Source organism: Myotis myotis, unplaced genomic scaffold (assembly GCF_014108235.1).
Source record: "Myotis myotis isolate mMyoMyo1 unplaced genomic scaffold, mMyoMyo1.p scaffold_m19_p_27, whole genome shotgun sequence".
Classification (NCBI taxonomy): Eukaryota; Metazoa; Chordata; class Mammalia; order Chiroptera; family Vespertilionidae; genus Myotis; species Myotis myotis.
In genome coordinates, this window is record NW_023416332.1 from 380,865 (window position 1) to 407,887 (window position 27,023).

The following is a 27,023-nucleotide window of genomic DNA, read 5'->3' on the forward strand; positions in this document are numbered from 1 at the left end:
GTGGGGGGGGGGGGAAGCGGCGCCTCCCCCTCCGATGCCTTTTACTCAGCTGCCACCAGAGAAGGTTCGGCCCATGCCTTGAGGTGGCTGTGGCTCGGGCCCCACATGAGTGCAGCCCACCTTTGCGGAAGCAAAGCCTTGCTCATCCATCTGGCTGTGGCCCTTCGGAGTCCGGAAGGGGACGGGGCGGGCAGAGCTCCCCAACCAGGGCTGGGAAGCGGGCGCAGAACACCGTTTTGGGGGCGGAGCGAGGGCAGAGAGAGAAACAACAGTCCTGAGGTTGGGAGTCCAGGGACAGCGGTCGGTTTCGTGGAGCTGCTCACCCTCCGCGTTTGTTCTCCAGGGAAACCCAGGGCGGAGGATACAGCCGCGCGGGTCTCTACTGCCCCTCGCAGCGGAGAACAACCTGCCCACCGCCCCCAGCAGGGAAACAGCGGCTGTCACCCGCGCCCGCCTTTGTGTCTGTCGTTATGAATATTCACGATTCTTTGGGCCAATCAGCACCGGAACAGCTCAGAGCACACCAATCGGCTTACGGCATGCAGATAAGGATCGTGGATGGGGCGGCTTTTCCAAAGCCTTAACACCCGCGGGAAACGGAACCCTGAGTCGAAGGGACCTGGTTTCCGGAGGTGTGCGCCTACACGGTTTGCCGCCTTACGTCACTTCCGATCGGGCTGGCGGAAGTTGCTTTCCAGCGCATTGCGATTTGGAAGCGCGAGCTCCGCTGGTGGCGGAAGTGGTTGCAGTCGGTCGGTACCGGGTAGTCGCGATGGCGGCGGTGGGTTCGGATGTCGAGTCGCTGCCGCGTGGGGCTTTCCGCTGCCGCCTCTGCCACGTCACCACAGCCAACCGTAAGCGGTGGCTAGTGAGGAGGGGTGGTTGTGGGCTCTCGTCTTTGGGTCCTGGCGAAAGTTAGGGTAACAGGTCATCCTTCTTGCCAAGCGTCGATAGGTAGAGTCGCCCACCTCCGTCTTCCCTCCGTCCGGCCCAAGGACTTAGAGTGGGGGAAGCCCCACCACCTTACAGCCTCCTTCCCGCCATCCGAAACCTCCCATTGTACCCCCTCTTTGACCGCCACTTGTTGGACATCCACTGTGCGCCTGGGGTTCCCGCTGGGCTCTGCAGGGGGCGGGGGTGCGGGGGGAGGGAATGCGGGAGCACGCCACCTAGAGGTGGAGACCATTCCGTGCTCTGCAGCTGTGTGCGGAGCGGCGGGGCCAGGGAAGGTAGTAAAGGAGCCAGGGAAGCCCTGCAGAGGCGAGGAAGGGCGAGTAGCATGGCCGGCAGGTGGGATTCTAAAAGTTGGCAAGGTCCTTGTATGACAGCACAGGCGCTCCATGAAACCTCGGGTTTGACCTTTGAAGTCAGAATCACGATATTCCCTAACAGGACCTCCCAGTCTTGTTTTTTTTTTCTTTTTCTTTCTTTGTGAATGGCACCGCTGCTACGTCCCACCAGGGCCGGCCGGAAACCCAGTCTTCCCTGGCCCCATCCATACAGTGATGACATCGAGCAGCTGACTCAAAATGTAATAAACATAATGGCAGCTAAACTTTTCCTTCGTGCGCCGCGTGCCAGACTCTCTGCCAAGTGCCATGTGAACAGTTCCTGTCGGTTATGTGCTGTTGTTACCTCGGTTTTATGTCTCAGGAAGTTGATGCACGAAGAGAGTTAGTTGCCCAAGATCTCGGCTTGATTGAGCTCGGATTTGAACTTGGACAGTGTGGCTTCCTATCTTGCATTTGTAATCTTTATACCATACTCGGAGATGACCCATGGGAAATAGTCTAGGGCAGTGGCTCTCCACCTTCCTCACGCCGCGACCCTTTAATACAGTTCCTCATGTTGTGGAGACCCCCAACCATAAAATTATTTTTGTTGCTACTTCATAACTGAATTTTGCTACTGTTATGAATCGTAATGTAAATATCTGATATGCTATATGTGTTTTCCGATGGTTGCGACCCACAGGTTGAGAACCGCTGGTCTAGGGTCTTGGTATATTTCGTTCTTCTTTGTATTATTTGCACAAGTTAGCTGTGTTTTTTTTTCTCTTACAATTTGCAGGTGTTGCTCTTCCTAGCACTTACAGATGGTTTCAGACAATGGTCGCCAACCTTTCGGACCTCACCGACCACCAGTGGTCCGTGGACCACCGGTTGGCAACCGCTGGTTTAAGAAATACCTGTAGTGTAGTCAGTTCTGGGAACCACTTGAAATGCACTATATGTAAAGACGGACAAAAGAGGAAGGCAGAGGGAGCCAGGAGTTTGTTTATTCAAAGTTCACGCTTTCTATGGCTTGGAAGGGTCAGTAGGATTTAGGGGGGCGGGTAACAGGCACCCTGAGGAGCGAGTTTGGAAGTTTTTGTTTCGTGTTTGTCTTTGCAGGACCCAGCCTGGATGCCCACTTGGGAGGCCGGAAGCACCGGCATCTGGTAGAACTACGAGCTGCCCGAAAGGCCCAGGGACTTCGAAGTGTGTTTGTCAGTGGTTTCCCCCGGGATGTGGATTCTACTCAGCTTTCTGAGTACTTCCAGGCGTTTGGACCTGTGGCCAGTGTCGTCATGGATAAGGACAAGGTAGAATGAATGTGTCTGGGGGTAAATGAGGAGTCAGGTGTTCCACGCAGCAAAAGAAATGAGAGGAACCAGGCGTCCGTTTTGGCCAGTTCCTAACGCGGCTTGTCCATGGACTGGTTCAGCTTTGTGAATACCACCCAACTTGAACTTTCACAGTTCACCGGAGTTAGTCACTGGGCTACTTGTTGGTTGTTTACTTATTCAGCCAATCTTTTATTTGCCAATTACCATTAACTGCTAACTTTGTACTAGGCACTGCTTAGAGCCGAATTTTAAAAAAATGGTTCATTTTGACACATGTCCCCAGTTTCCCCCACCCTCTTACCCAGTGAACATCATTGAACTCAACCACACGATAGCAACACGACTATCCTATTGCCCTTATGCTTAGATGGTAAGTTAGAGGTAGGGCTTATGATTTTATCTAGCACAGTGTTCATTGCGTGGATTCTTCATCTACGTTAAATGACTCTAATCACAGCAGGAAGGTGAGGGGATGGGTCCAATATAACCAGTGAAATCACGTCATTGGGAAGAGTGGGGCAATGGGATAGGTAAAGTGAGGCCAACTGGGGTGAGTAACGTATGGGATCCAAGTGAAGGAGAGACTTGCTTGTCCAAATGTTTCCTGTTGCTCCAGAAACAGCAAGCAGATATTCCCGGTTCACAGGGTGCTCCTCGTTTAACCTTCCGTGCCCACTCTCAGACCACGCGTTTGGGTTCTTGGTTGCGGACCCATCATCCCTGCCCCTGTTGTGATTTCCCAGGGAGTGTTTGCCATCGTGGAGATGGGGGACGTGGGCTCCCGGGAGGCTGTTCTGTCCCAGCCCCAGCACAGCCTGGGGGGACAGCGCCTGCGCGTCCGGCCACGGGAACAGAAAGAATTCCAGAGGCCGGCCTCCAAATCTCCCAAAGGAGCGGCCCCCGACAGTCACCAGCTGGCCACAGCCCTGGCCGAGGCCCCGGACGTGGGGGCGCAGATGGCGAAGCTCGTGGGGCTGCGGGAGTTGTCCCAGGCCGAGCGGCAGCTTCGGAGCCTCGTGGTGGCGCTGATCCAAGAGGTCTTCACAGAGTTCTTCCCCGGTGAGCGCCTCCCGCCCGAGCCCGTGCTGTCCCCCCGCCTGCTTCCCCGGTGCTCCCTCCGGTGCCCCCTCCGCTGGCCGTGGGTGCTCGGTGGCTCTTTCATCTTTGTGCTTCCACGCTTAGCCCCCCAACGTCTCCTGACCTTATTCTCTGCTCCGCACCCAGGCTGTGTGGTCCGTCCTTTTGGCTCTTCCATAAACAGCTTTGACGTCCATGACTGTGATCTTGACCTCTTCCTGGATCTGGGTGACTTGGAAGAGCCCCAGGTGAGTGACCGGGGTGGTCGTCAGTGGGAATGGCTATGTGACGGGGCAAGCAGGTCACCTCTCAGGCCTTAGTTCCTCATCTGTTAGGTGGGGATCATAGGCCCTGCCTGAAAGATATTGTAATTCGAAAAATGTGAATGTGGATGTGGATTGATATGCAAATGAACTGACATGAGATAGATGGCATTTGTAACAGGAAAAAGCCCAGATTTCAAAATGGCATGTATATCTTATTTTGGCTGGAAAAATATATATATATATATATAATAGGACATATAATAAGGTCATTTTGGGGTTGTTTTTTGCTTCTCTGTGTTTTTTACTATCTGAGGTACAGGTTCTGCTTTTGGAATAGGAAAGGGTTATTACATTTTTCAGAGTTTTATGTTCACAGCAAAATTAAGCAGAAAGTATAAAGTTCCCATCTACCTCCAGCCCCTCAAAAAGGGTTACTTTTAAAAGAAAGTTTCCTTTATCATCGTCTCTACACACGTACACTGTATTTTCTGAATCATTTGAGAACAGGTTGCACACCACGCCTTTACCCCTTCCTGTTCCAGTGTGCACCACCTCAGAACCGAGGGGCCCTAGCGTGTGCAGAACACAGTGCCGTTAGCACGTTGAGAATGTTACACTGAACAAGTGTAAAGCTCGGCAAGACTTTAATGGGCAGTACACACTCCCGTCTGGTCAGCCTCCCTCACAATGGACGGCTGCGTTGTCGCTTTAGTCTTCTTTCCCCTGGAACAGTTTCTCTGCCTTTTTTGACAATGACATTTCTGTAGGCTAGAGACCATTGTTTTATGTCATTGAAAGGTTATTTTTAATGAAAAGAAAAGTATTGTGAAGATTAAATGAGTTATAGGTATAAAGTCCTTGGAGTAGGGCCTGGCACATAATAAGCAGTAAGTCATAGTTTGTTTTGGGGACGGAATGGTCCTTAATTAGGGGACAGCAGGAGAGGAATTCACTCAGCTCATTCCCATCCACAGCCGGTCCCAAAGGCTCCGGAGTCTCCGTCGTTGGACTCGGCCCTTGCATCCCCGCTGGATCCTCAAGCCCTGGCCTGCACCCCAGCATCCTCTTCAGACTCGCAGCCCCCAGCTTCTCCCCAAGACTCAGAAGCCCTGGACTTTGAAATCCCTTCCTCCTCCGTGGCACCTCAGACTCCGGACTCGGCTTTGGCCTCCGAGACCCTGGCCTCTCCCCAGTCCCTGCCTCCAGCCTCACCGCTGCAGGAGGACCGGGGAGGGGGGGAGCTGGGGAAGGCTCTGGAGCTGGCAGAGGCCCCGAAGGGGGAGAAGACCGAGCAGGGAGCCATGCTGGAGCTGGTGGGGTCCATTCTTCGGGGCTGTGTTCCTGGAGTGTACCGAGTCCAAACTGTGCCTTCTGCCCGGTGCCCCGTGGTCAAGTTCTGCCATCGGCCTTCAGGTCTCCACGGGGACGTCTCCCTCAGTAACCGGTACCTGTTTCGGGGGTGATTGGGGAGGGGCGGCTGAGGAGGGAGCCTGGTGTGGGGCGCTCCTGCACCTGCTGGCCTCGAGGTTGTCCTGTTGGGTCCCGTCCTTCCTGCCACGCACCTCCTGTGGCTGCCATTCCGTGTCCATGAAGCGGGGGTTTGGAAATGCTATTTTGAAGGGATTTAGATAGTTACATGGTTGAATTGATTTGGGAAATGCTAAGTTAAACACAAATAGGTTTCTCCCTTCCCTCCCTTTCCCCACTTCCTCTTTCTCTCTTCCTCCTTCCCTTTTCTTCCTTTCCTCCCTCCCTCCTGTCTTCGTTGCTCTGCACACGAAGGCTCTGAGCAGCCTTACAGTGATCTGCTCCGTGGATGTCCGACAGGCATATAGGACGGGTAGCATGCGACCTGCTCTGCACAGCCTCTCAGAAGGCCAGTGTGTCAGCAGACACTGTGGGAACCCTCTCCTGGCCTATTCCCGGCTCCCCTTACCAAGTCTGGAATAAAATCTGGGGGAGATGCCTTCAGAGGGTTCCTGCGCCCTAACATCCTTGTCTCCTCTTTGTTCCAGGCTGGCCCTGCATAACTCTCGCTTCCTGAGTCTCTGCTCCGAGCTGGATGAGCGGGTGCGGCCCCTGGTGTACACCCTCCGCTGCTGGGCTCAGGGTCGAGGGCTGACAGGTGAGAGTTGGACGGCCCAGGGGCTGAGTTGGTGTTGGGGCAAAGGAGGGAGGCAGATACAGAAACCAGGGTTGAGAAAACCCGCCTGGCAGGGCGCCGGAACCACCTCTAATCCATGAATCATCGTTTCCCCAGGGAGTGGCCCCCTTCTCAATAACTACGCCCTGACCTTGCTCGTGATCTATTTCCTTCAGACCAGGGACCCTCCTGTGTTGCCCACTGTGTCCCAGCTCACCCAGAAAGCAGGTACGCAGCCGGCCTCCACCCTCTCTCGTTAGCATCATCTCACCTGCTCTTTATCTCATGTAGACACCCTGAGCTCCAAGGGGACTGAGAGCTCCGTTATCACCCCTCTCTCCCCCCCCCCCCCCCCCCCCCCCCCCCCCCCCCCCCCCCCCCTTCTTCCAGCTTCCAGGCTGACCGCCCCTTTTCTCCTCTCCCAGGTGAGGGTGAGCAGGTGGCGGTGGACGGCTGGGACTGTAGTTTCCCCAGAGATGCCTCGAGACTGGAGCCCAGCGCCAACAAGGAGCCCCTGAGTGAGTGTGGGGACCAGGAGGAGACGTTAATGGCGACAGGTGGCATCCACCCACAGTTCCTGGGGCCGCATGGCCCTCACAGCGCCTTGGGTCAGCTAGTGTTACTGCCGCTCACAGCTGAAGAAGCCGGGTCCTGGAGTAATGGGGGCGGCCCCGGGCTGCACTGCTGCCAGGGGAAGGAGCAGCATCTGGGGAGGGGAGGACGCTGCTAGGGGCACAGCGCGCGAGCTTGGCCTCTTGCTTGCAGGGCTCAGAGAGGCCTGGCTGCTGGCACTGGTGAGCTCCTTGAAGGGAAAAAGCAAGTCCTGCTAAGTGAAGGCTCTGGTTCAGGGCCTGTCTCGGTTCTGGCCTCTGAGTCACCCCCCTTCCCTGGTCTTCCTCCTCCTCCAGGTTCCCTGCTGGCCCAGTTCTTCTCCTGCGTTTCTTGCTGGGATCTTCGTGGCTCACTGCTGTCCCTTCGGGAGGGTCAGGCACTGCCTGTGGCGGGGGGCCTGCCCTCCAACCGCTGGGAAGGCCTGCGTCTCGGCCCCATGAATCTCCAGGACCCCTTTGACCTGAGTCACAATGTGGCAGCCAACGTAACCAGCAGGGTAGCCGGGCGGCTACAGAACTGCTGCCGCGCGGCAGCCAGTTACTGCCGAAGCCTCCAGTACCAGCACCGTTCTTCCCGGGGTCGGGACTGGGGGCTGCTCCCCCTTCTGCAGCCCAGCTCCCCTAGCGCCCTGCTGTCTGCAACCCCCATCCCCTTCCCTCCTGCTCCCTTCACCCAGCTCACTGCTGCCCTGGCCCAGGTGTTAAGGGAAGCATTGGGGTGCCGGCTGGAACAGGGAACCAAGAGACTGCGGCTGGAGGGAGGTGGGACTGGGGATTCTCCCCGGGAAGGGTCACGCAAGAGACTGAAAATAGACAGACAGAAAAACAGCCCCGAGGACGGGGAGCAGGAGCAGCAGGCGTGTGCAGGGGGCCCGCGCGGAAAAGGGTTGGAAGAAATGGTTACAGAGGTTGGCGAAGCTACACAAGACTGGGCCCTGCAGAGCCCTGGGCAGCCAGCGGCGCCTCCCCTGCCAACTGCAAAGCTTCTGGCCCCTGGAGAAGAGCAGCCAGGCCATGCAGGACCTCAGGCGGCCGAAGAAGGGGCCCAGGTTGAGACAAGGAAGGGGGCGTCGCTCTCTCCAGTGAGCTGGCGCTGTGCCTTGTGGCACCGAGTGTGGCAGGGGCGGCGGCGGGCCCGGAGATGCCTGCAGCAGCAGACCAAGGCAGGCACCGCAGGCATGGGGGTGGAGTGGCTGGCGACGGAGGCTCGCGTGACCCAGGAGCTGAGAGCACTGGGCAGTGCCGAGCAGAGGCCGGAGGCTGAGCCGCTGCTGACCTTCGTGGTGTCTGCCTCCCAGGCCGACCAGGCGCTCACTGTGACCCCACTGCAGGATTCCCAAGGCCTGTTCCCTGATCTCCATCATTTCTTACAGGTTTTCCTCCCTCAAGCCCTTCGCAATCTCCTTAAGTGAAGCCTGGCACCTGAAAGGGCAATAAAGCTGCTGGTTTAATACCTGCTACAGTTTCTGGAATTCCCACCTGGTGACAGCCCTCCTTCCGCACCCCAGCCTTATCGCAGCCTTCTGAGGCCTGGCCGCCCTGCCAGCCTCTATCACACTTGGAGGGAGTGGCTGGGACCCTTTGGTGCCTGCAGCCCCTCAGCAGAGCTCTGGGTGCTGGGGTGCGGGTGCGGGTACTGCACAGTGCCTGTGAGAACACCCGACTGCCTGACCTTCAGGCCTGGACATGGGTAAAGGGCAGCCCATCAGTTTGTCTTAAACTGTCCGCTCCTGGGTGACAGGAGGTGGGCAGGAAAGGGCTGCTCTCCCTTGGCCCCTCCCCTGCTTCTGCAGAAACAGCATCCCGGAGCTGCAAGGCAGTCCAATGAGAAAACCAATTTAAGTTTCAGAGGATTATCAACTAGACAGTGGTTCTCAACCTGTGGGTCGCGACCCCTTTGGGGTCGCCTAAGACCATCGGAAAACACATGTATAATTACATACTGTTTTTGTGATTAATCACTATGCTTTTATTATGTTCAATTTGTAACAATGAAAATCCATCCTGCATATCAGATATTTACATGACAATTCATAACAGTAGCAAAATTACAGTTATGAAGTAGCAACGAAAATAATTTTATGGCTGGGGGTCACCACAACATGAGGAACTGTATTAAAGGGCCGCGGCATTAGGAAGGTTGAGAACCGCTGCTCTAGTCAAGCAACAAGCCCCGCCCGCCAGGTGTGGCTGGTGGGTGAGCTTCCTCGGCCGCAGTGGATCCGGTCGGGGCAAATGCCGGGTTGCGGGCTGGGTCCCCAGTGGGGAGCAAGCAGCAGGCAGCCGATGGATGGTTCGCCCTCAGCAATGATGTGTCCCTCTCTCCCTTCCTCTCTGAAATGGAAATTTATCTTAAAACAACACAGCAGAGCGGATATGGAATCTGGCCCACCGCCACCTGCAGGCGGAGTTTCCGCTCCTGTCACACCAACACGTTGGGGGCTTGGCAGAGCCTCCCATCAGGTCACTCTCACCCCGCGGCACCCGGGGCGGGGAGCTGTGCCACGCAGCCGCCCGGGCAGCCGCCGGCGCCTGGTGCCCGGTTCCCTCCGCGCCTTCTCCCTCCACGTCGGGACTCCCATTGGCCAGGCCTGAGGGGCGGGCCCGTCAAGCAACTCACTGCGCAGGCGCGAGCTCCTCCGCGCAGACCCGCAGGCCCCACCCCTTTTTCCAATTTCGCGGCCGCGGTAGGCACAACTGTCGTGCGTGTGCCTTCTATGCCGTCCTCGCTTTCCGGCCGCTGTTTCCCCACGGCTCTCCGACCCCCCCCTCCCCCCGACGGCTTACTTTGCGGCAGCACTGAGAACCCCACCCCCTTTCTCTGCGGAATCACCATGGCGGCCGGGGTAAGTTTGCCGGCTCTGGCCGTCCGGGTCACCCTATCCGGCGCCATCCTCTGCCCGGTTGCGACCCGCTGGCGTCAGAGGAGTTCTGGAGCCGAGCGGGGGGCGGATCCGGGGCCCGGAGGCCGTGCTGTTGGGGAGCCGGGCCTCCAGGCCCCGGGCAGAAACTGATGCTGAGGCTGTGGGAGGCCGAGGAGTTGGAATGGCCTGGGTTCGAGGCGGAAGGAGATGCCGGGTCCTGGCCGCCTGGGGCCGGAGAAAGGGGCTCAGGTTCACTCCTTGAGGCGTGGGATCCGGGCAGGTGGACGGAACTTTTGCGACCGTTTGGTGGGGCGATAGCAGGGACAGGGTGAAGCGGGGCGTCTTTGTGGGCATGTACTTGGCCACGGTCAGGGCTCGCCCACCAGGGAGGTTCGGGAGCGGAGAGACCCCGACGTGGGTCCGATCAGTCGGACCTCGCCGGCCAGGTTACTGGACGGAGAGGGGCCACACCAGGCAGCTCATGCGGACGGCACCGGAGCGACGGCCCGCGGGTCGCCTGCGCGCCAGGGGGAGGGAGGCTCCTTACGGGGAGGCCGGGTTGATCGGGGAAGAGAAGACCCACTCGGGATCCGCGTGGCGGCTCGGGCGGGGCGTGTGCCCCCGGCAGGGGCGATGCTTTTGAAGTGAGCGGCCCCGCAGTCGCGCCGGCCGGCCTGGTAGCATCAATGAATGAAGCGGGCTCCGCGGGGCGGGCGGGGTGCGTTGGTCCGCAGGCGGAGGCCGCGGCAGCTTCAGGCTGTGGGTTCCGTGCTGCTGCGGGTGTCCTCAGGGAAGGTCAGCGCTGTCAGCAGCTTTATTTAGCCGTCGGTGTGTCTGTCCTCTGCTCTGATTACACAAGGCCCCGAGCTGCAGAACTCGGGTTACCCGCCGAGGGAAAGCGGGAGTGAGTGGGGCAGACGGCGACGATTCGGGGGAGTCGTCCCGGGAGGTGACGGGTAGGACCGGGACCCCTGGCCTCGCGCTGACGCCCGGTCCCCTCTTCCTTGCACAGACCCTGTACACATACCCCGAAAACTGGAGGGCCTTCAAGGCCCTCATCGCCGCGCAGTACAGCGGGGCTCAGGTCCGCGTACTCTCCGCACCGCCCCACTTCCACTTCGGCCAAACCAACCGCACCCCCGAATTTCTCCGCAAGTTTCCGGCAGGCAAGGTGAGTAGGGACGCGGGAAAGGGTCTTTGGTCCTGAGAACCCAAGTGGCTGTAAGATTCTATTACTTTGCAGGTAGCCTCCATCTTTAAAGAGATTTCAGACCCCCCCCCCCCCCTGTATTTTAGTGATTTTTTAAAAACTTTTATTTTGAGCTCTGCTGGTGTGGCTCAGGGGCGGAGTGCGGGCCTGTGAACCAGGAGGTCACGGTTAGATTCCCAGTCGGGACGCAGGCCCAGGTTGTGGGCTCCATCCCCTGTGGTGGAAGTGCAGTGATTCTCACCCATGTCTCTCCCTCTCCCTCTCTGAAATCAATGAAAAATGTATTTTTATTTTTTATTTTTTTTAATTTTTTTTTTATAATTTTTTTTAAAAAAAATATATTTTATTGATTTTTTACAGAGAGGAAGGGAGAGGGATAGAGAGTCAGAAACATCGATGAGAGAGAAACATCGATCAGCTGCCTCCTGCACGCCCCCCACTGGGGATGTGCCCGCAACCAAGGTACATGCCCTTGACCGGAATCGAACCTGGGACCCTTCAGTCCGCAGGCCGACGCTCTATCCACTGAGCCAAACTGGTCAGGGCGAAAAATGTATTTTTAGAAAGTCCTTTTATTTTGAGGTAATCTCAGATTCCTGTGTAGCTAAAGTCAAGTCAATTGCAATGGACACATTTTGAAGTGATTAATGGTAAAGAGCTGCTCGGTGACGTTTAATAGTTTGCGCGCTCACTTTGGGGGAGAGGGTGACTTCTGACTGTTTCCAGTGCAACCTGTCAGGTGTCTCCTGTGAGCGGCATTCTTCCCCAGGGGGCTGGCGGGCTGGGGGGCTGGCGGGGCCGGGGGGCTGGCGGGGCCATCCTCAGCAGAGGGGGGTGCAGTGGGGGGAGCACCTGGTGCTCTCACCGTTACAGACAGAGATGCAAGAGTGGCTTCTTACCTTTACTCATCTGATTGAGGGATTTTCTCCAAATAGCTGGTAATACCTAAGTATTTTGGGTTTTCTTTGTGAGCTCAGACTGTAAGGGACACCAAGTTATTCAAATACTTTTGGTTCTTGAGTTTTAGATAATATCAGGAGTTTGGTTAGCAAGGGTTGTCAGCCTTATTATATAAACACGTTCACCCAGAACAGTTTAGTTCCTGGGATTGGCTAGTAAGAAATGACTGTTTCGCCGAGGCCGGTTTGGCTCAGTGGATGGAGCGTCGGCCTGCGGACTGAGGGGTCCCGGGTTCGATTCCGGTCAAGGGCATGTGCCTGGGTTGCGGGCACTTCCCCAGTGGGAGATGTGCAGGAGGCAGCTGATCGATGTTTCTCTCTCATCGATGTTTCTAACTCTCTGTCTCCCTCCCTTCCTCTCTGTAAAAAATCAATAAAATATATTTAAAAAAAAAAAAAGAAAAAAAAGAAATGACTGTTTCACTTACCTTTTTTTTTTTTTCCTTAATCCTCATCTGAAGATATTTTTTCCATTGATTTCCAGAGAGAGTGGAAGTGAGGGAGGAAGGGGAAAGAGAGAGAGGGAGAAAAAACATCAGTGTGAGCAATGCACGTGGATTGGTTGCTTCTCATACACGTCCCCACCGGGGCTGGGGGTCCTGCATCTGAGGTACGAGGTTCGTACCCTTGATTGGGAACTGAACCCGAGACCCTTCGTTTGGGGGGCCGACGCTCTAACCACTGAGCACCCGGCCAGTGTTTCACTTATCTTTTGACTGCTGTCTGCAGGTTCCAGCATTTGAAGGTGATGATGGATTCTGTGTGTTCGAGAGCAATGCCATTGCCTACTACGGTAACTTGCAGTTGGGTGGTGGATGGGAGGGTCAAGCGAGGGGTGTAGGAGAGGGTGCGGGTGAGCTGGAGTGGAGGAGAGGACTGTTCGGGCACTGGCCTGGTGTTGGTGGACCCCAGGGTTCTGACTTTGTGTCCCGCCTCTGCAGTGAGCAATGAGGACCTGCGGGGAAGTAGTCCAGAAGCAGCAGCCCAGGTGGTGCAGTGGGTGAGCTTTGCTGATAGCGACATAGTGCCCCCGGCCAGTACCTGGGTGTTCCCCACCTTGGGCATCATGCACTACAACAAGCAGGTAAGTCTTGGAACTTGGAAGAAGCCAAAGGCGGGATGGAGTCAGCTCCAGAGGGTCAGGCAGTGAGAAATAAAGGGGGTTGAGAAAGGGGGTGGAGAATGCCAAGAGTGTGTAACAGGCCCTGATCTTCGGGCTGTGAGTTCGGAGCCCTGGGCTGTTGGTGGGTGGTGTCTGAGTTCTTTGTCAGACCCGTGGAGGTGGTCAGAGAAGGGGTTTCTTCTGAAGGAAGGTTAAACGCAATGACGGGAGTGGTTAGACCAGATGACCGCTAAGGTTCCTTCTAACGTGCAAAGACGTGACACAGCTGTGACCAGGACAGTGGGAAATGCAGCCGAAAGGAAAGGAAAGGTGGGAAAGGACATGAGCCAGCCTACGCCGTGAACAAATGTAACATTGCGCTTCGCATGTGACATGTTTGGGCTGATCCTAGACCAGGGGTGGGCAGACTTTTTGACTCGAGGCCCACAGTGGGTTCTTAAACTGGACCGGAGGGCCGGAACAAAAGCATGGATGGAGTGTTTGTGTGAACTAATATAAATTCAAAGTAAACATCATTACATAAACGGGCACGGTCTTTTTTTTTTTTTTTTTTTTTTTTTTTAGTTTTATTCATTTCCAACCGGCCGGATCCGGCCCGAGGGCCGTAGTTTGCCCACGGCTGTCCTAGACTCTGACCCATTGAGAGGGGGGGATGAGTAAGTGAAACAGCTGTCTTAGTTCAGTTATTGGGGGAGGGATTGATAGTCACTGATAAGTTTACTCACTGGATCAACAGGCCACAGAGACCGCAAAGGAGGACATGAGGCGAATTCTGGGGCTGCTGGATGCTCACTTGAAGACGAGGACCTTTCTGGTGGGCGAGCGTGTGACACTGGCTGACATCACAGTTGTCTGCACCCTGTTGTGGCTCTATAAGCAGGTTAGTTTACAGCGAATCAGCTCGGCAGAGGGTGGGTGGGGTTAGAACCAAGTGACAAGTCTCGGGCCGCTCTATCCTGATTGGAGGACTTGGGTGTGAGGGACGCTGAGGGAGCCGCGGGAGTCCCGGTGGGTGCCGGGGCCGCCTGCCTTCCGGCCTTCCGGGAAGCGCAGTGGTCCGTTGCCCTTAGCGTCTGTGTGGCGCTGAGACGGTTCTGATGAAGCCAGTTGTGCTTCGTGGTGAAGGCGGGTGGGGGTGGCAGGCTCAGCATGGAGATCTGGAAGCGGAGCTGGGTTCAGTGCTGGCCGCATTCTGACTAGTTGTAGTAGAGGGTGGGGGTGTGGGCACTCTTTGGTCCTTTTTCTTCCCCTGTAAACATAAACCCAGGGACTAATCCCACAATTGAGGTTATTGGGGCAAAGATGACATGTTGCTGGTCCTAAACAGCAGCTCTCGGACTGATGGGGGTCAGTAGTAATGTGCTGAGAGCAAGGAAAAGCACCTACTTCGCGCCAGACCCCATGCCAAGGCCTTACAGCAGCGGTTCTCAACTTGTGGGTCGTGACCCCTTTGGGGGTCGGATGACCCTTTCACGGGTCACCTAAGACCATCGGAAAACACATATATAATTACATATTGTTTTTGTGATTAATCACTATGCTTTAATTATGTTCAATTTGTAACAATGAATTTGGGGGTCACCACAACATGAGGAACTGTATTGAAGGGTCGCGGCCTTAGGAAGGTTGAGAACCACTGGCTTACAGGGATCGGCTTAGTGTGGCCCGTTGTGGGGGTCATGGTGGAGTAGAATCTGAATCCGAGTCTGTAGAACCAGCACGACAGAGCTGACGCTGCGCCTGTCTCCCCCACGGATCCTGGCAAACTAAAAAGAATGGCACATGAGCCTGCCAGTGTGGCTCAGGGGCTGAGCATTGCCCTATGCACCAGGAGGTCACTGTTCGATTCCCGGTCAGGGCACATGCCCAGGTTGTGGGCTGGATCCCCAGTAGGGGGTGTGCAGGAGGCAGCCGATCAATGATTCTCATCATTGATGTTTCTCTCCCTCTCCCTTTCTCTCTGAAATACAAAAAAAACCCAACATTTAAAAAAAAAAATGGTTAATGAGTTTTTCATGAAGCTGTTTAATTAAAAGGTCTGTCCATTCTTTTTTTTTTTTTAAATATATTTTATTGATTTTTCATAGAGAGGAAGGGAGAGAGATAGAAAGTCAGAAACATCGATGAGAGAGAAACATCGATCAGCCGCCTCCCACACATCTCCCACTGGGGATGTGCCCGCAACCCAGGCACATGCCTCTGACCGGAGTCGAACCCGGGACCTTTCAGTCCGCAGGCCGACGCTCTGTCCACTAAGCCAAACTGGTTTTGGCTGTCCATTATTCTGAAACAAACTTTTTGCTGTTGCATATTTTCTACTTATTTATTTGACAAAATGAGTAATTGATAGCCCTCTGTTGATCCCAACCTTTAAAAAAATTCTATGTTCAACACGTGAAATTTAAAAGATTGGAGACGAGGTGTGAAATGGCTTGGCAAAAGGAGCAAGGCGCCGTACGAATGCTGTTCCTGCGAAATAGATTCTTAGTGAAGGGGAACCAAGCGTCCATTGCGTTGGACTGGATCACCTTAAGGAGATGAGGACGGTGGGTGGGGCGTCGCCCTCCAGGGTGAGTGGGTGTCCAGGCAGCCGCTGTTGGTGAGGGGACGGAGGAGCTCGGGTGTAGGAAGAAGCAAGTCTTGGTCTCTGGCCGGAACCTTCTGGATGGTCCCCCCTCTGACTGTTCCCACCCTCCCGTCCTGGCAGGTCCTGGAGCCGTCTTTCCGCCAGGCCTTCCCCAACACCAACCGCTGGTTCCTCACCTGCATTAACCAGCCCCAGTTCCGCGCTGTCCTGGGGGAGGTGAAGCTCTGTGAGAAGATGGCCCAGTTTGATGGTGAGTCTGAGGAGGCGGGGGGTGAGCCGCCAGGCCGGGCGGGTTTGCTCAGTCCCAGCCCCTGGGCTTCCTGTCTAGCCTGTGGGTGACGTGGGCCCCCGAGTGCAGGGCATCACCTGTGTAGCTGGTGCTTTGTGAACCTTGTCTTCTGCCCGCGCACCTGTCACTGAGGGCCGTGCGCGGGGACGTGGCGCCCGGCGGCCCTGTGGCTGAGCCCGGCTCCCGCGCTGCCGCTTTCCTCCACTGCCCCGCGTGCTGCAGCGGAAAGAGGCCGGGTACTGACTTTTCTCCTTCCTCTGCGCCAGCTAAAAAGTTTGCAGAGAGCCAGCCGAAAAAGGACACCCCTCGGAAGGAGAAGGGACCCCGGGAGGAGAAGCCGAAGCCCCAGGCCGAGCGGAAGGAGGAGAAGAAGGCCGCTGCGCCCGCCGCCGAGGAGGAGATGGACGAGTGTGAGCAGGCGCTGGCGGCGGAGCCCAAGGCCAAGGACCCCTTTGCTCACCTGCCCAAGAGGTGAGGATACGGGGACGTGGGGGGAGCGCTGCATGGGACCCAAGAAGGCCCCTTCTCACCTGAGTGTGTCCTCGCACAGCTTGGGCCCAGAGTTTGAGGTCATTCATACAAAATTAAAGGTGTGTTTTAGTTGGCAAATCAGGTGACTTTCTGAATTTAAGAATTGGGTGAGCTTTGAAAGGAGCAAGTACGATCTAAATGCATCCAGCAGTGGGGACGTTCAGAATCCCCTTTCTCGCAAGCAGGCAGGCAGCAGGCCGGAGTTCGGGGGGTCATTGGTCTCGGGGGTGCTTGTCGGCCTCTGACCCTCAGCTCAGTGAGGAGCGCGCTGCTTGGGTGAATCGGCCTGTGCCTGGTGCTCACAGGGTCGGGGGGCGATGACCGGGCTGCATGCGGCCTCTGCCCATTGTTCCCAAACGGGGGAGTGCAGCCCCTCGGGAAGAAGGAAGGAGATGGGTGCTTGTCTGTTCCCTCTTTTCAGTCAGTGTGGGGGTTCCTGGAGGAAAGAATAAGGTAAAAGGGAGATTGTTGGTGTATAAAAGCGGGGCACCCAGTGCACGCCCAGTTCTCCGGGTCAGTGAAGCTCCCCAGGGCCGAGAGGCGCTGGCAGAGGCAGCAACTCCATCTTCACATCAGGTTTGTTAAGGGAGTGGACACGCCAGGTGCACACTCTTCCCGCAGGCGCCGTGGCATCCTCCTGCCACGGGGCGGGACGGCAGGACGGCAGGACGGAGAGGGCACAGGGTCACCCGCCCAGATAGGAGGAAGATGCCTTGCATGCTTGCTGCCGGCTGGGAGCAGCAGGCCTCGGGGCATAGGGGTGGGGCCTGTGCTGGCCCGAATCCAGCTGGTTCTGCCTGGAGGGTCCAGTGTGGTGGCGCCATTGAAGTCTCACTGTCATCACATCTTCGCTCACTGCCCCCAGTCACTGTGTTGGACTTGCAAGCGATAGGAGAAAGGTCTTCCTCGCCCACTGCCGCCCTTTCATCGTTGGTCTGGTTCAGCGCGGTGGACTTCCCGTCTCGTGGGGTAGATAGAGCGAATGGAGGGGCGCGCCGGTGCTGGCACAGCAGCTGTGCTGGTGGGAGGTCAGCCGCTCTTCTCCCACGCGGGAACAGCCTGGAGGGTGGCTGGGGTTTTCCTCAGGACCGGAGGCTCCGCGCTCGGCTGCTCTCCACAGTGTCTCTTTGAGCTGATTTGCTGTGAACCTGGCTCAGGGGCAGGTCAAGACTGAGCAGGACTCTCCCCGTTTGCCTGCCACCTTTCCTCCCAGTAGATTTTAGTGGCTGTGCTGAGGGGATAGAGTAACATCGCCGTGATCTGAAGGGGGAGGATTTGTTTGTGTCCTCCTTCTATATGAAATGGCTAAACAGGAAAAGAAAAAGAAAAGCCAGCAGGATTTTGGTGTGTGTAAATGAGCTGTGATAACTAACCCAATTACATAGGCTGTTATGATGTCGACACTGTTAATTATTAGCTAGAGATCGTCACATATGTTACTCTGGGCAGAAAATAAATCAGGCCGCGAGCTTGAGGTCTTCAATCAGTCGAGTTTCTTAACAGCTTGAGAGTGTGTGTAACGCCTGTTTAATAAGTAGGCCCTGTCAGTTGGCTGCCAGGACGATTTCCGCCAGGGTTATTTTTAACTTATTGTTATTGATTTTAGAGAGGAAGGGAGAGAGAGAAACATCAGTGTTGAGAGAGAATCATTGATTGGCTGTCCCCTGCACACCCCACACTGGGCATTGACCTGACTGGGAATCGAACTGTGACCTCCTGGTTCATAGGTTGATGCTCAACCACTGAGCCATGCTGGCCCGGGCTCCCCCAGGACTCTTTTTTTTTTTTTTAATTATATTTTATTGATTTTCTACAGAGAGGAAGGGAGAGGGATAGAGAGTTAGAAACAATCGATGAGAGAGAAACATCAATCAGCTGCCTCCTGCACACTCCCCACTGGGTATGTGCCTGCAACCAAGGTACATGCCCTTGACCAGAATCGAACCCGGGACCCTTGAGTCCACAGGCCGAAGCTCTATCCACTGAGCCAAACTGGTTAGGGCTCCCCCAGGACTCTTAATGTCACAGAGGTAATGCCTTCGAAGACCAAGACCATCATTGTCCAGTTCCTTCTGGTCTGGTTAGGGCTTCCAGCCAGCTTGTTTCAGGAGCTGCTGAGAGCTGTGGGGTGAGGGAGGGATGATGGTCATGAAAAATAAACATGGTCAGGAGGGTGTGAAACATCCGTCCCATCTGGTGGTGGTGGACGTGGACAAGCTCAGGTGAGGACTCTGGTGTCAGGAAGGAACCTGGCTCCAGTGTAGCCGGGCAGGGCACGCACTTAACCTGGTCTGTGAAGGGAGGGGGCGTCTAACTCTAGGGCAGTGATGGGGAACCTTTTGAGCTCGGCGTGTCAGCGTTTTGAAAAACCCTAACTTAACTCTGGTGCCGTGTCACATAGAGAAATTTTTTGATATTTGCAACCATAGTAAAACAAAGATTTATATTTTTGGTATTTATTTTATATATTTAAATGCCATTTAACAAAGAAAAATCAACCAAAAAAATGAGTTCACGTGTCAGACCTCTGACACCCGTGTCATAGGTTCACCATCACTGCTCTAGGTCTTGCTTTGAGGAGTGAAATAGGTGGCAACTCGTGGCATTATTAAAACTAACGAATAATTGAGCCAACCTAGACATTCAGTAAGGGGGCTTAATAAGTTCATGGCACAGTCATGCCGTGGGAGGTTATGTAGCCATTAAAACATTTGCAAAGAATTCTCGGTGGCGTGTCATAGTGTTCAAGGAACAATTTGTAAAGGCACAAAGCTAGCTATATCATCTTTGAAAAATCACCAGTGGAATTTTTCACAAAACACATAAAAAGTACTAGTTGTCTTGTTTGCTGGTTTTGTGGGTGGTCTTCAGGCGCATGTGTTTTTGCAATTGGAAAAGAAAGAACAGCACTGGGGGGTGGCGGCGGCGGCGGGGGGGGCGGGGGCTGGAATTCCCGGCCGGCTGTGTGCCAGAGGCTTCACAGATAACCCGCACCTGAGGGTTCAGCGGCTGAGCTGGTTTCCGGGCAGCAGGACTACAGGACGGGGTGGAAGGCTGGGCGGAGGCCCTGGGAGAACACTCCCTGCTTAACCTCGCTGTCATGAGAGTGTCACCCAAGAGGCCTGTGTGATGGGGGAAGACACTGAGTCAGTGGCTGAATGTGACTCATGGAACAGAGCCCTGGGAGGGGCGGGCGGGAAGAATGTCCGCCCTGTGCCTCCACTAGGGGGCAGCAGTACGCCGTGCTTTCCTGGGGCGCGGCTCCCTGGGGTCCCACCCTCGTGCTAAGCATACTTGGGCTGGGGGTGGGGAGCACGAGGAAATGCCCTTGGCTTCTTGGCAGGGCTGCCGCCGCCTCAAGAGGCCTGCTCCACACTGACCCTGCTGTTCCCTCCGTTCAGTACCTTTGTGTTGGACGAATTCAAGCGCAAGTACTCCAACGAGGACACGCTGGCGGTGGCGCTGCCGTACTTCTGGGAGCACTTCGATAAGGACGGCTGGTCCCTGTGGTATGCCGAGTACCGCTTCCCCGAGGAGCTCACCCAGACCTTCATGAGCTGCAACCTCATCACTGGTGAGGAGAGCGTGGGTCTGGGAAGAGGAAGGAGGGCCAGGTAATGCGATCTCAGGCCGAGTGTTCTCCCTGCTCCTTCAGGAATGTTCCAGCGGTTGGACAAGCTGAGGAAGAACGCCTTTGCCAGTGTCATCCTCTTTGGAACCAACAACAGCAGCTCCATTTCTGGAGTCTGGGTCTTCCGAGGCCAGGAGCTCGCCTTTCCGGTGAGGAGGGGCAGGGGCAGGGGCGGAGGGCGTCTAGCCGGGAGGCTGCGGCTGATAGGCGTGGAGGGGCCTCCCGGAGCGGGGACGGCGGAGCTGGCATGTCCCCAGCGGCCTAGCGACCTGATGGCATGAGTCTGAGCTGGGCGTGGCAGGTGTGAGACCGTGTCTGGTAACCTGACCACATGCTTCTTACCTGGCTTTTCTCCGCAGCTGAGTCCAGACTGGCAGGTGGACTACGAGTCATACACGTGGCGGAAGTTGGATCCCGGCAGCGCGGAGACCCAGACGCTGGTGCGAGAGTACTTTTGCTGGGAGGGGGCCTTCCAGCACGTGGGCAAAGCCTTCAATCAGGGCAAGATCTTCAAGTGAACATCGCCCTCGCCGAGCTGCCTGCACCCGCCCTCCCGGCGCTGGGGGTCATTAAAGGAAACTGAACATCAAGCCCTGTGTGGTCTGCCTGCTCTGTGAGGGCGCCGCTCCGGCGGGCGGCGGGGGCAGGCGGAGCCTCGGAGCGGCAGAGTCCGTCCTGTCCTCGGCCGGTGTCGTCGCCCGCCTCCTCCTGTGCCCGCTGGGTGGGCGGGACGTGGGCTTGGTGACCACCTGACTCTGAGGGACCGGGTTCCCCCGCGGTGGGCGTGTCCACGCGTGGAGGGAGCCATGGTGCGCAGTGTGTGCCGTTTCCCGCCGCCGCCCTGCGAGCGAGGCGCTGGGTGCAAGGGGCCAACAGGAACGGGTGTCTGACCGCTGACCGCCCGCGCGGCGGCCCTGACCGGGCTGCAGGCCACCGGGCGGCCCTGCTTGCTAGGGAGGGTTCAGAGGGTTAATGACTTGCCTGCGATGACCTTATTTTTTAAATATATTTTTATTGATTTCAGAGAGGAAGGGAGAGGGAGAGAGATATAAACATCCATGATGAGAGAGAATCACTGATTGGCTGCTGCCTGCACCCCACACATGGGACTGAGCCTGCAACCTGGGCCTGTGCCCTGACCAGGAATCAAACTGTGACCTCCTGGTTCATAGGTCGACACTCAACCACGGAGCCACGCCGGCCGGGCTGTGGTGACATTTCTTAACTGGTAGAGGCAGGATTTTAAACCCCTTTGGTGTCACTAAAGCCTGGAAACACCCTGTTGCGACATAATTGTCATCCATTAATCCTGCTCAAATCAGTGGTTACTGTTTTTTCTTTTGAGCTTAATTTTTTTTAAAGAAATATTATTTATCTTTTTGTTTTTCAACGTTTTTTAAAAATCCTCACCCAAGCCAAAACCGGTTTGGCTCAGTGGATAGAGAGTTGGCCTGTGGACTGAAAGGTCCCAGGTTCGATTCCGGTCAAGGGCATGTACCTGGGTTGCAGGCACATCCCCAGTAAGAGATGTGCAGGAGGCAGCTGATCGATGTTTCTAACTCTCTCTCTCCCTTCCTCTCTGTAAAAAATCAATACAAAAAATATTAAAAATAAAATAAAATCCTCACCTGAGGGTATTTTTCCATTGATTTTTTTTTTTAAGAGAGGGAAAGACAGAAATATCAATGTGAGAGAAACATTGATTGGTTGCCTCCTGCATTCGCCCTGGAGCCTGCAACTGAGGTACAAGCCCTTGACCGGAATTGAACCCAGAATCCTTCAGTTTGCAGGCTGACACTATCCACTGAGCAACACTGGCTGGGGTAAGCTTAATTTTTCTACTCTGCAGGGATTCTTGCCCTGCTCTGCTGGTCTTTTCTGAAGAGCATTGACCTCCCTATGAAGTTAACGGCTCAGGTGAACGTGCAAACATTAGAGTCCGTTTTGAAGCACATGGAGAAACAGTCGTGGCTGCCTTTGGTATTGAGGTTGTGGCTTTCCGGGTGTTTTCTCCCTCCCGTTTAGTCTAAGCCCGGGGTGGGGGGTGCCCTCCTGGCTTAGGAGGGAAAGCGGGACCTTTCCAGGTACTGAGCGGACTGGTGGTTTCAAGGTAGAGCTCCAGCTAGCTGGGATCCGGGACTGCAGTGGGGGTTAGGAATCCAGCTGGGCGAGGATGGGCTGGTTCTTGCTCAGTTTGCTTCCTGGCATCTCATCTTGCACTCGGTCCAGACTTGCTACCTGTCTTGCATCTGAGCCTCTGGGCTCCTCTTGGATAGGATCTGAAAGCGCCGAGTGCTGACCGGGTGCGCCCGGAGCTGGTGGCTGGGGCCTCACTGAGCCTGTCAGACTCCCGTTCCCACCACACCCTGTCCGCTGGTGTAATCTCCCCGCCTTCCCGGCCCTTCATCTTCCCAGGAGCCGACGGTTTGGGCAGGAGAGACCAAGCCGGGCACGTGGGTGTGAGGGGGCAGGCCTGAGAGGCCCAGGAAGAGTCCAACTGGAAAGGGGCTGTGTCTGCCTGGTGAGCCGGACCCTGGGCAACAGCAAGCCTGGCAGTCCCTGTGGATTGGCCGGCTCTGGCCTGGGGGGCTGGGACCCCGCCTCCTAGCCTGCCTGCCCCCCCTCCCCCCCTCCCGTCTGCAGGAAGAGTGACTCATCCACACCTCCTGCCTCCTGTGCCTCTAGCTCTGGCGGTTTGGTGTTGAGGAGGGTGGCTGGGTTGGTGGTTGGGGCCAGGCCTGTGTTTGGGGGAGGGCCAGTTGCCCACAAGCAGAGGTGGGCTGGGAGGCCCGAGGGGAGGGGCTGTGGCCTCTGGAAGGCTCGCAGTTGGCCTCCAAAAGGGTGAGATGGAAGGACCTCTTGCTGCTCAGATGGGCAGGCGAGAAGGTTAACGGGGAGTTTCTAGCGGCAGATGTGGGGCTGGAAAGAGGGGAAGTACATCTGGAGCTGATTCGGCCCCGCCCTGCCCCGGGAGGCCTGCGTCACTGCACCGCTGCAGGCTCTGGACTTGCACCTCCCGCCCCAACTAGCCCATCCTGATGCCCCGGCCCCCCCCCCCCTTCCTTTCAGCTCTGGTTGGAGGCGTGGGCTGGCCATGGCAGCCAGTGAGAACCTGCGCCGGGGACACTGCTCCCCACGTGCCACCCCTGTGCCCCCAGTGCGTGCTGCGTGTCCACGCCCGCAGGAGCTGGGGTCTCAGGCAGAGGGAGGGGTGCAGTGCCCACGCCCGCAGGAGCTGGGGTCTCAGGCAGAGGGAGGGGTGCAGTGCCCACGCCCGCAGGAGCTGGGGTCTCAGGCAGAGGGAGGGGTGCAGTGCCCACGCCCGCAGGAGCTGGGGTCTCAGGCAGAGGGAGGGGTGCAGTGCCCACGCCCGCAGGAGCTGGGGTCTCAGGCAGAGGGAGGGGTGCAGTGCCCACGCCCGCAGGAGCTGGGGTCTCAGGCGGAGGGGTGCAGTGAGGGGCCGAGAGCAGGGTGTGGTTTTGGAAAACGGGGAGGCTGAGGGAAGGGGAGGCTATTTTATCCTCTTACTGGGCAAAACCTCCGCCTCAAAAAGGGAGGCCGAGAAACGATGGGCGCCGGGTGCAGTGGGAGTGGGCTCGCGAGCGCTGCCGCCGCGGTGGATGACCGGGCGGTGGGTGCTGGTTAGAGCAGCTGTTTGTTTCAGCTTTGTTGGCGCTTCTGGCTTCAGTCACGTAAAGTCAGAAGCCTTGAAGTTCTTCCGAGAGCCCACAGCTTCGAGCCGGAGCGGGACAGCTGCTGCTCTGTTTGCGGTCCGACCTGCCGCGGCCCACATGCCCCAAATGTGCCACTTCCCCTTTCGGGAGGTGGGGGAAGGGTCTAGAATGTCGAAGGGAGAGGAATGAGTGCTTTGGAGGCCCCACCCAATCGTTTCTGAAAGCAATACTGTGTTTTCATGGCAACCGGCACTGTCCTCGGAACCCAGCCCCGTCCCCCCAGCGCCGGGTGGGTTTTGCTGGGTGGCATGGCTTCCCCGGCTCACCCCGCTGGTGCGCCCACAGGGCACCGCATCGTCCCCAGCGTGCTGGGTCCTGCATGTGGGAATGTAACCCTGGGGTACCCCCTTCCCTAGCCCCCTAATGCTGAGGCGCTAGCGCATTGCCTCCTGAAAGGTTAGAGAGACCACGCCACCTGCTCGCGTCTGTTTGCTCTAGTCAGGCTGGCGTGGCTCCCGGAGGAGGCTGGCGTCTTACTGCAGTGGAATTAGGGGGTGTCCCGGTACCTCGGCCCCGGGGGCTGGGTGGGGTGCGGGATATGGCAGTTGATGGCCAGCAGCACTCTGATTCCTTGTAAGGATTCCTTGCGCAGGTGGGACTAGGTCAGTGGCAAGGATGTCGCTGATGACCTGAGATGTTCGGCTGCTTTTCACGCCTGTCACCCCCGCCCTCCTGCAGCCCCGCCCACCTCTGCTTCCCGATTTCCCGGGATTCCAGCGGGAGCTCCTGCCTCGACCCTATTTACACAAAGGGCGGGGCCCAGGGCCGGGGCTGCTGGCCAGTCAGGGTTCGGGGCTGTTTCTGTTCGGATCTCCCTGGAATGTGCCTCCTCTGGTTCCCGCTGCCCCCTCCCCGCCGCTGCAGGAGCAGCTGGCCTGTGAGGGCCTCTCCCGCTGGCTCAGCCCTTTTGCAATCATCTGGCTGGCTCTCCGGGACCAGCACGGGGGTGGACAGTGAGGGTGGCCGAGCCGAGGGGTGGCCGAGGGGACGTGGCAGGGCCGGGGAGCCGGTGGAGGAGGGAGGGCAGAGGGGAGGGGGCAGCCCTGCAGGCTGGGATGTGGGTGAGGAGCCTGGGGAAGTGGCTGCACTGGGCTTGCCGCTTTCTTTTTTAATATTTTTATAGATTTCAGAGAGGAAGGGAGAGGGAAAGAGAGCAACATCAATGATGAGGGAGAATCACTGATCACCTGCCTCCTGCACCCCCCCACCCCCACCCCCCGCCACTGGGGATAAAGCCCAAAACCCGGGCATGTGCTCTGACCGGAATCGACGGGTGACCTCCTGGTTCATGGGTCGACGCTCAACCACCGAGCCATGCGGGCCGGGCTGGGCTTGCCGCTTTGTTAGGTGTGAGGGAAAGTTGGCCATAGTGGACCCTGGCCAGCCGTGCCTTGGGGAGATCCCTGTGTCCCCTGACTCACCGGCGGCCACCAGGTGCTGCTGCCAGTGGGCCTCTATATGGGGCCTGAGTCACTGGCTGCAGGGTGTTGGCTGCCCTGCCCCTGCGGTGGCAGCGCCCGTGTCCTCCACCCCTCCTGCTGCCAGCGCGGGGTCAGCAGACACACCCCTTCTACCCACTCTCTCTCCTCGAGGGACTCTCCATCTCTGACTCAGACACAGAGAATGTGCCTCGTGCAGCCAGTGCCGGGGAGACCATCCCAGCAGGCCCTCACTCACCCAGGAGGAAGCGAGCCCAGAGGGGAAGTGACTTATCAGGGGCGCATGCTGGTCTCTGCAGTCCCCGCGGCCACTCACTGAGTCACTTTTGCTCCTGAGAACAGCGGAGGATGCTTTCCTTGGAGGCAGGGGGCAGCATAGTGGACGGAGCTCCCTGGCTTTGGGCAGCAGGGCAGCAGGGCCAGGGTGCCATTGAAGGCAGCCTGGACCGGTAGGAAGTGTGGGAGGAGTGAGTCCTGGGGCAGGGCAGGGGCAGGGGCAGGGCAGCCCTCGGACCCAAGTCCTGGGGCCTGGCGGGCAGAGGGCACAGGGTGTAGAGGCGGCCAGGCTTCCAGTAACAGGAACCTCAACTATGTGGTGACTCAGGCCCCGGGCAGCTGAGGCCCTTCCTCCCGCTCAGCCTGATTTCCTTCAACCAGACTTGGAAGTGTCAGCAGAGGACGCGGAAGCCGGGCTGCTCGCCCTCTCCCCCGGGAACTGGGGGAAAGGCAGGGGACGATGGGAAGGATGGGAGAGACAGATTCCGAAAAAGGGGAGAGGAGGCTGGTGCTCCCCTCTCTGGGCCCCTCCCGCCCCGGGCCTGCGCCCCGGCCCTGCTGGGGAGGGAGCGGCGGGCGTTGGCTGCTCCGATCATTCCAGCTCCCTCCCTCCGCTGCTGTTTACAAGTCGGTCGGCCCAGTCCCAGCCCAGCTCTCAGCTCTTCTTTCCTCCGTCCTCCCCCCCTCCCTCCTCACACAGCCCCATTCAATCATGTCTGGCCACTTCTGTACCTTAATCCCTGACCGCATTTCCTATTATCTTCTCGCTCCCCCACATCCTCACACCCACAACTCACCAGCCTTTGTGGCCTTCTCTTGCTGATGCTTGTAATCCAACCATCCGGGGTGGCCCCGCCCCCGCGCCCCCAGCCCTCTCTGCTCCCTGCTCTTGCCCTGACCATCTTTTGTTGCCTCCTTTCCTCCCAGAACCTATCAGAGCCTGTGCCCTGCCCCTGCTCTCCCCGCGCTGTGGCTGTGAGCAGGCCTGCTGGCTCTGGAGGTTTCAGGGAGGCCTGGGCGGTGGAAAGGGGAGTTGCCGCCTCCGCTGTCTGGTCTGAGCTGCAGGGACTCCTTTTTTGAAGCCTGGGCCTGAACCCCAGGCTGGACTGGGCTGGGCTGGAGCCGGAGGCTCTTACCTGGCTGCGGGGTCTGAATGGGGTGAGGGGAGTAAGTGCTGAGAGAGAATGCTTGGATCCGGGACCACCCAATGGGCTCCAGGGCGGCTAGGGACGGGACAGAGAGGAGGCCCTGGAAGGGAGTGGAGAGGGCCTGGTGCTGGGCAGGGACGCTGCTCGCTGGGCCGGGCTGGAGGAGGGGGGTCCGGTGATCGTGATGGTCCCACATGGCCCCGAGAGGGCTGGCCCTCATTCCTCTGCTTGGAGGGTCCACGTGACAAAGCGCCCGGCGGGAAGCCTGTTCCCAGAGACGGCGAACAGGCGGCTCACTTCCCTTCCCTTCTGGGGTGGGCGTTCGGAAGCCATGATGCCTCTGAGCCGCCTGCATCTGTTCCTCTCCGTAACACTGATGTCAGCGAAGGGGACTGTGGTGAGGAGGGAGGGGAAGGGGAATCCCCTGGCCTGGGGCCTGCCCACAGAGCGCCCCTTGGTGGTTGCTATGGAAACACACATAAGCATAATAGGAACAAAACAGGCGCGTTGCTGGGCAACAGGAGTCC

At 57.3% G+C, this 27,023-nt stretch overlaps 2 protein-coding genes and 1 non-coding gene across 5 annotated transcripts; all 3 read left to right on the forward strand.

The window, feature by feature from the left end:
- The first annotated feature begins 686 nt into the window (after nucleotides 1-686).
- TUT1 (terminal uridylyl transferase 1, U6 snRNA-specific) lies at nucleotides 687-8,158 on the forward strand. Of its 3 annotated transcripts, XM_036295794.1 has the most exons (10): nucleotides 732-854; nucleotides 1,462-1,531; nucleotides 2,394-2,584; nucleotides 3,352-3,667; nucleotides 3,833-3,933; nucleotides 4,926-5,395; nucleotides 5,967-6,076; nucleotides 6,212-6,322; nucleotides 6,520-6,612; nucleotides 7,003-8,158. In XM_036295794.1, the coding sequence occupies exons 3-10, from the start codon at nucleotides 2,570-2,572 to the stop codon at nucleotides 8,115-8,117; spliced, it is 2,331 nt and encodes a 776-aa protein (XP_036151687.1). In that variant the 5' UTR covers nucleotides 732-854; nucleotides 1,462-1,531; nucleotides 2,394-2,569; the 3' UTR covers nucleotides 8,118-8,158. The 3 variants fall into 3 exon arrangements, with proteins under 3 accessions (XP_036151686.1, XP_036151685.1, XP_036151687.1); XM_036295792.1 differs by lacking the exon at nucleotides 1,462-1,531 and having other exon boundaries at nucleotides 688-854; XM_036295793.1 differs by lacking the exons at nucleotides 1,462-1,531; nucleotides 6,212-6,322 and having other exon boundaries at nucleotides 687-854.
- Nucleotides 8,159-9,394: 1,236 nt separating this feature from the next.
- On the forward strand, nucleotides 9,395-20,489 carry EEF1G (eukaryotic translation elongation factor 1 gamma). Its single transcript, XM_036295713.1, has 10 exons — nucleotides 9,395-9,551; nucleotides 10,582-10,740; nucleotides 12,468-12,531; nucleotides 12,680-12,822; nucleotides 13,598-13,741; nucleotides 15,569-15,698; nucleotides 16,004-16,208; nucleotides 19,670-19,842; nucleotides 19,924-20,048; nucleotides 20,259-20,489. The coding sequence occupies exons 1-10, from the start codon at nucleotides 9,423-9,425 to the stop codon at nucleotides 20,415-20,417; spliced, it is 1,431 nt and encodes a 476-aa protein (XP_036151606.1). The 5' UTR covers nucleotides 9,395-9,422; the 3' UTR covers nucleotides 20,418-20,489.
- Nucleotides 17,451-17,587, forward strand: LOC118649127. Its single transcript, XR_004965565.1, has one exon. It is a non-coding gene; the product is annotated as a small nucleolar RNA SNORA29 (small nucleolar RNA).
- Nucleotides 20,490-27,023: the final 6,534 nt, after the last annotated feature.

Excerpts from the sequence above, each read along its gene's own strand:
- TUT1 (XM_036295792.1), top strand. The coding sequence starts at position 773 with ATGGCGGCGGTGGGTTCGGATGTCGAGTCGCTGCCGCGTGGGGCTTTC. Across the intron at positions 855-2,393 it reads CCACGTCACCACAGCCAACC|GACCCAGCCTGGATGCCCAC; the intron begins GTAAGCGGTGGC and ends TTGTCTTTGCAG. Across the intron at positions 2,585-3,351 it reads TCGTCATGGATAAGGACAAG|GGAGTGTTTGCCATCGTGGA; the intron begins GTAGAATGAATG and ends GTGATTTCCCAG.
- EEF1G (XM_036295713.1), top strand. The coding sequence starts at position 9,423 with ATGCCGTCCTCGCTTTCCGGCCGCTGTTTCCCCACGGCTCTCCGACCC. Across the intron at positions 9,552-10,581 it reads GAATCACCATGGCGGCCGGG|ACCCTGTACACATACCCCGA; the intron begins GTAAGTTTGCCG and ends TTCCTTGCACAG. Across the intron at positions 12,532-12,679 it reads CAATGCCATTGCCTACTACG|TGAGCAATGAGGACCTGCGG; the intron begins GTAACTTGCAGT and ends CCGCCTCTGCAG.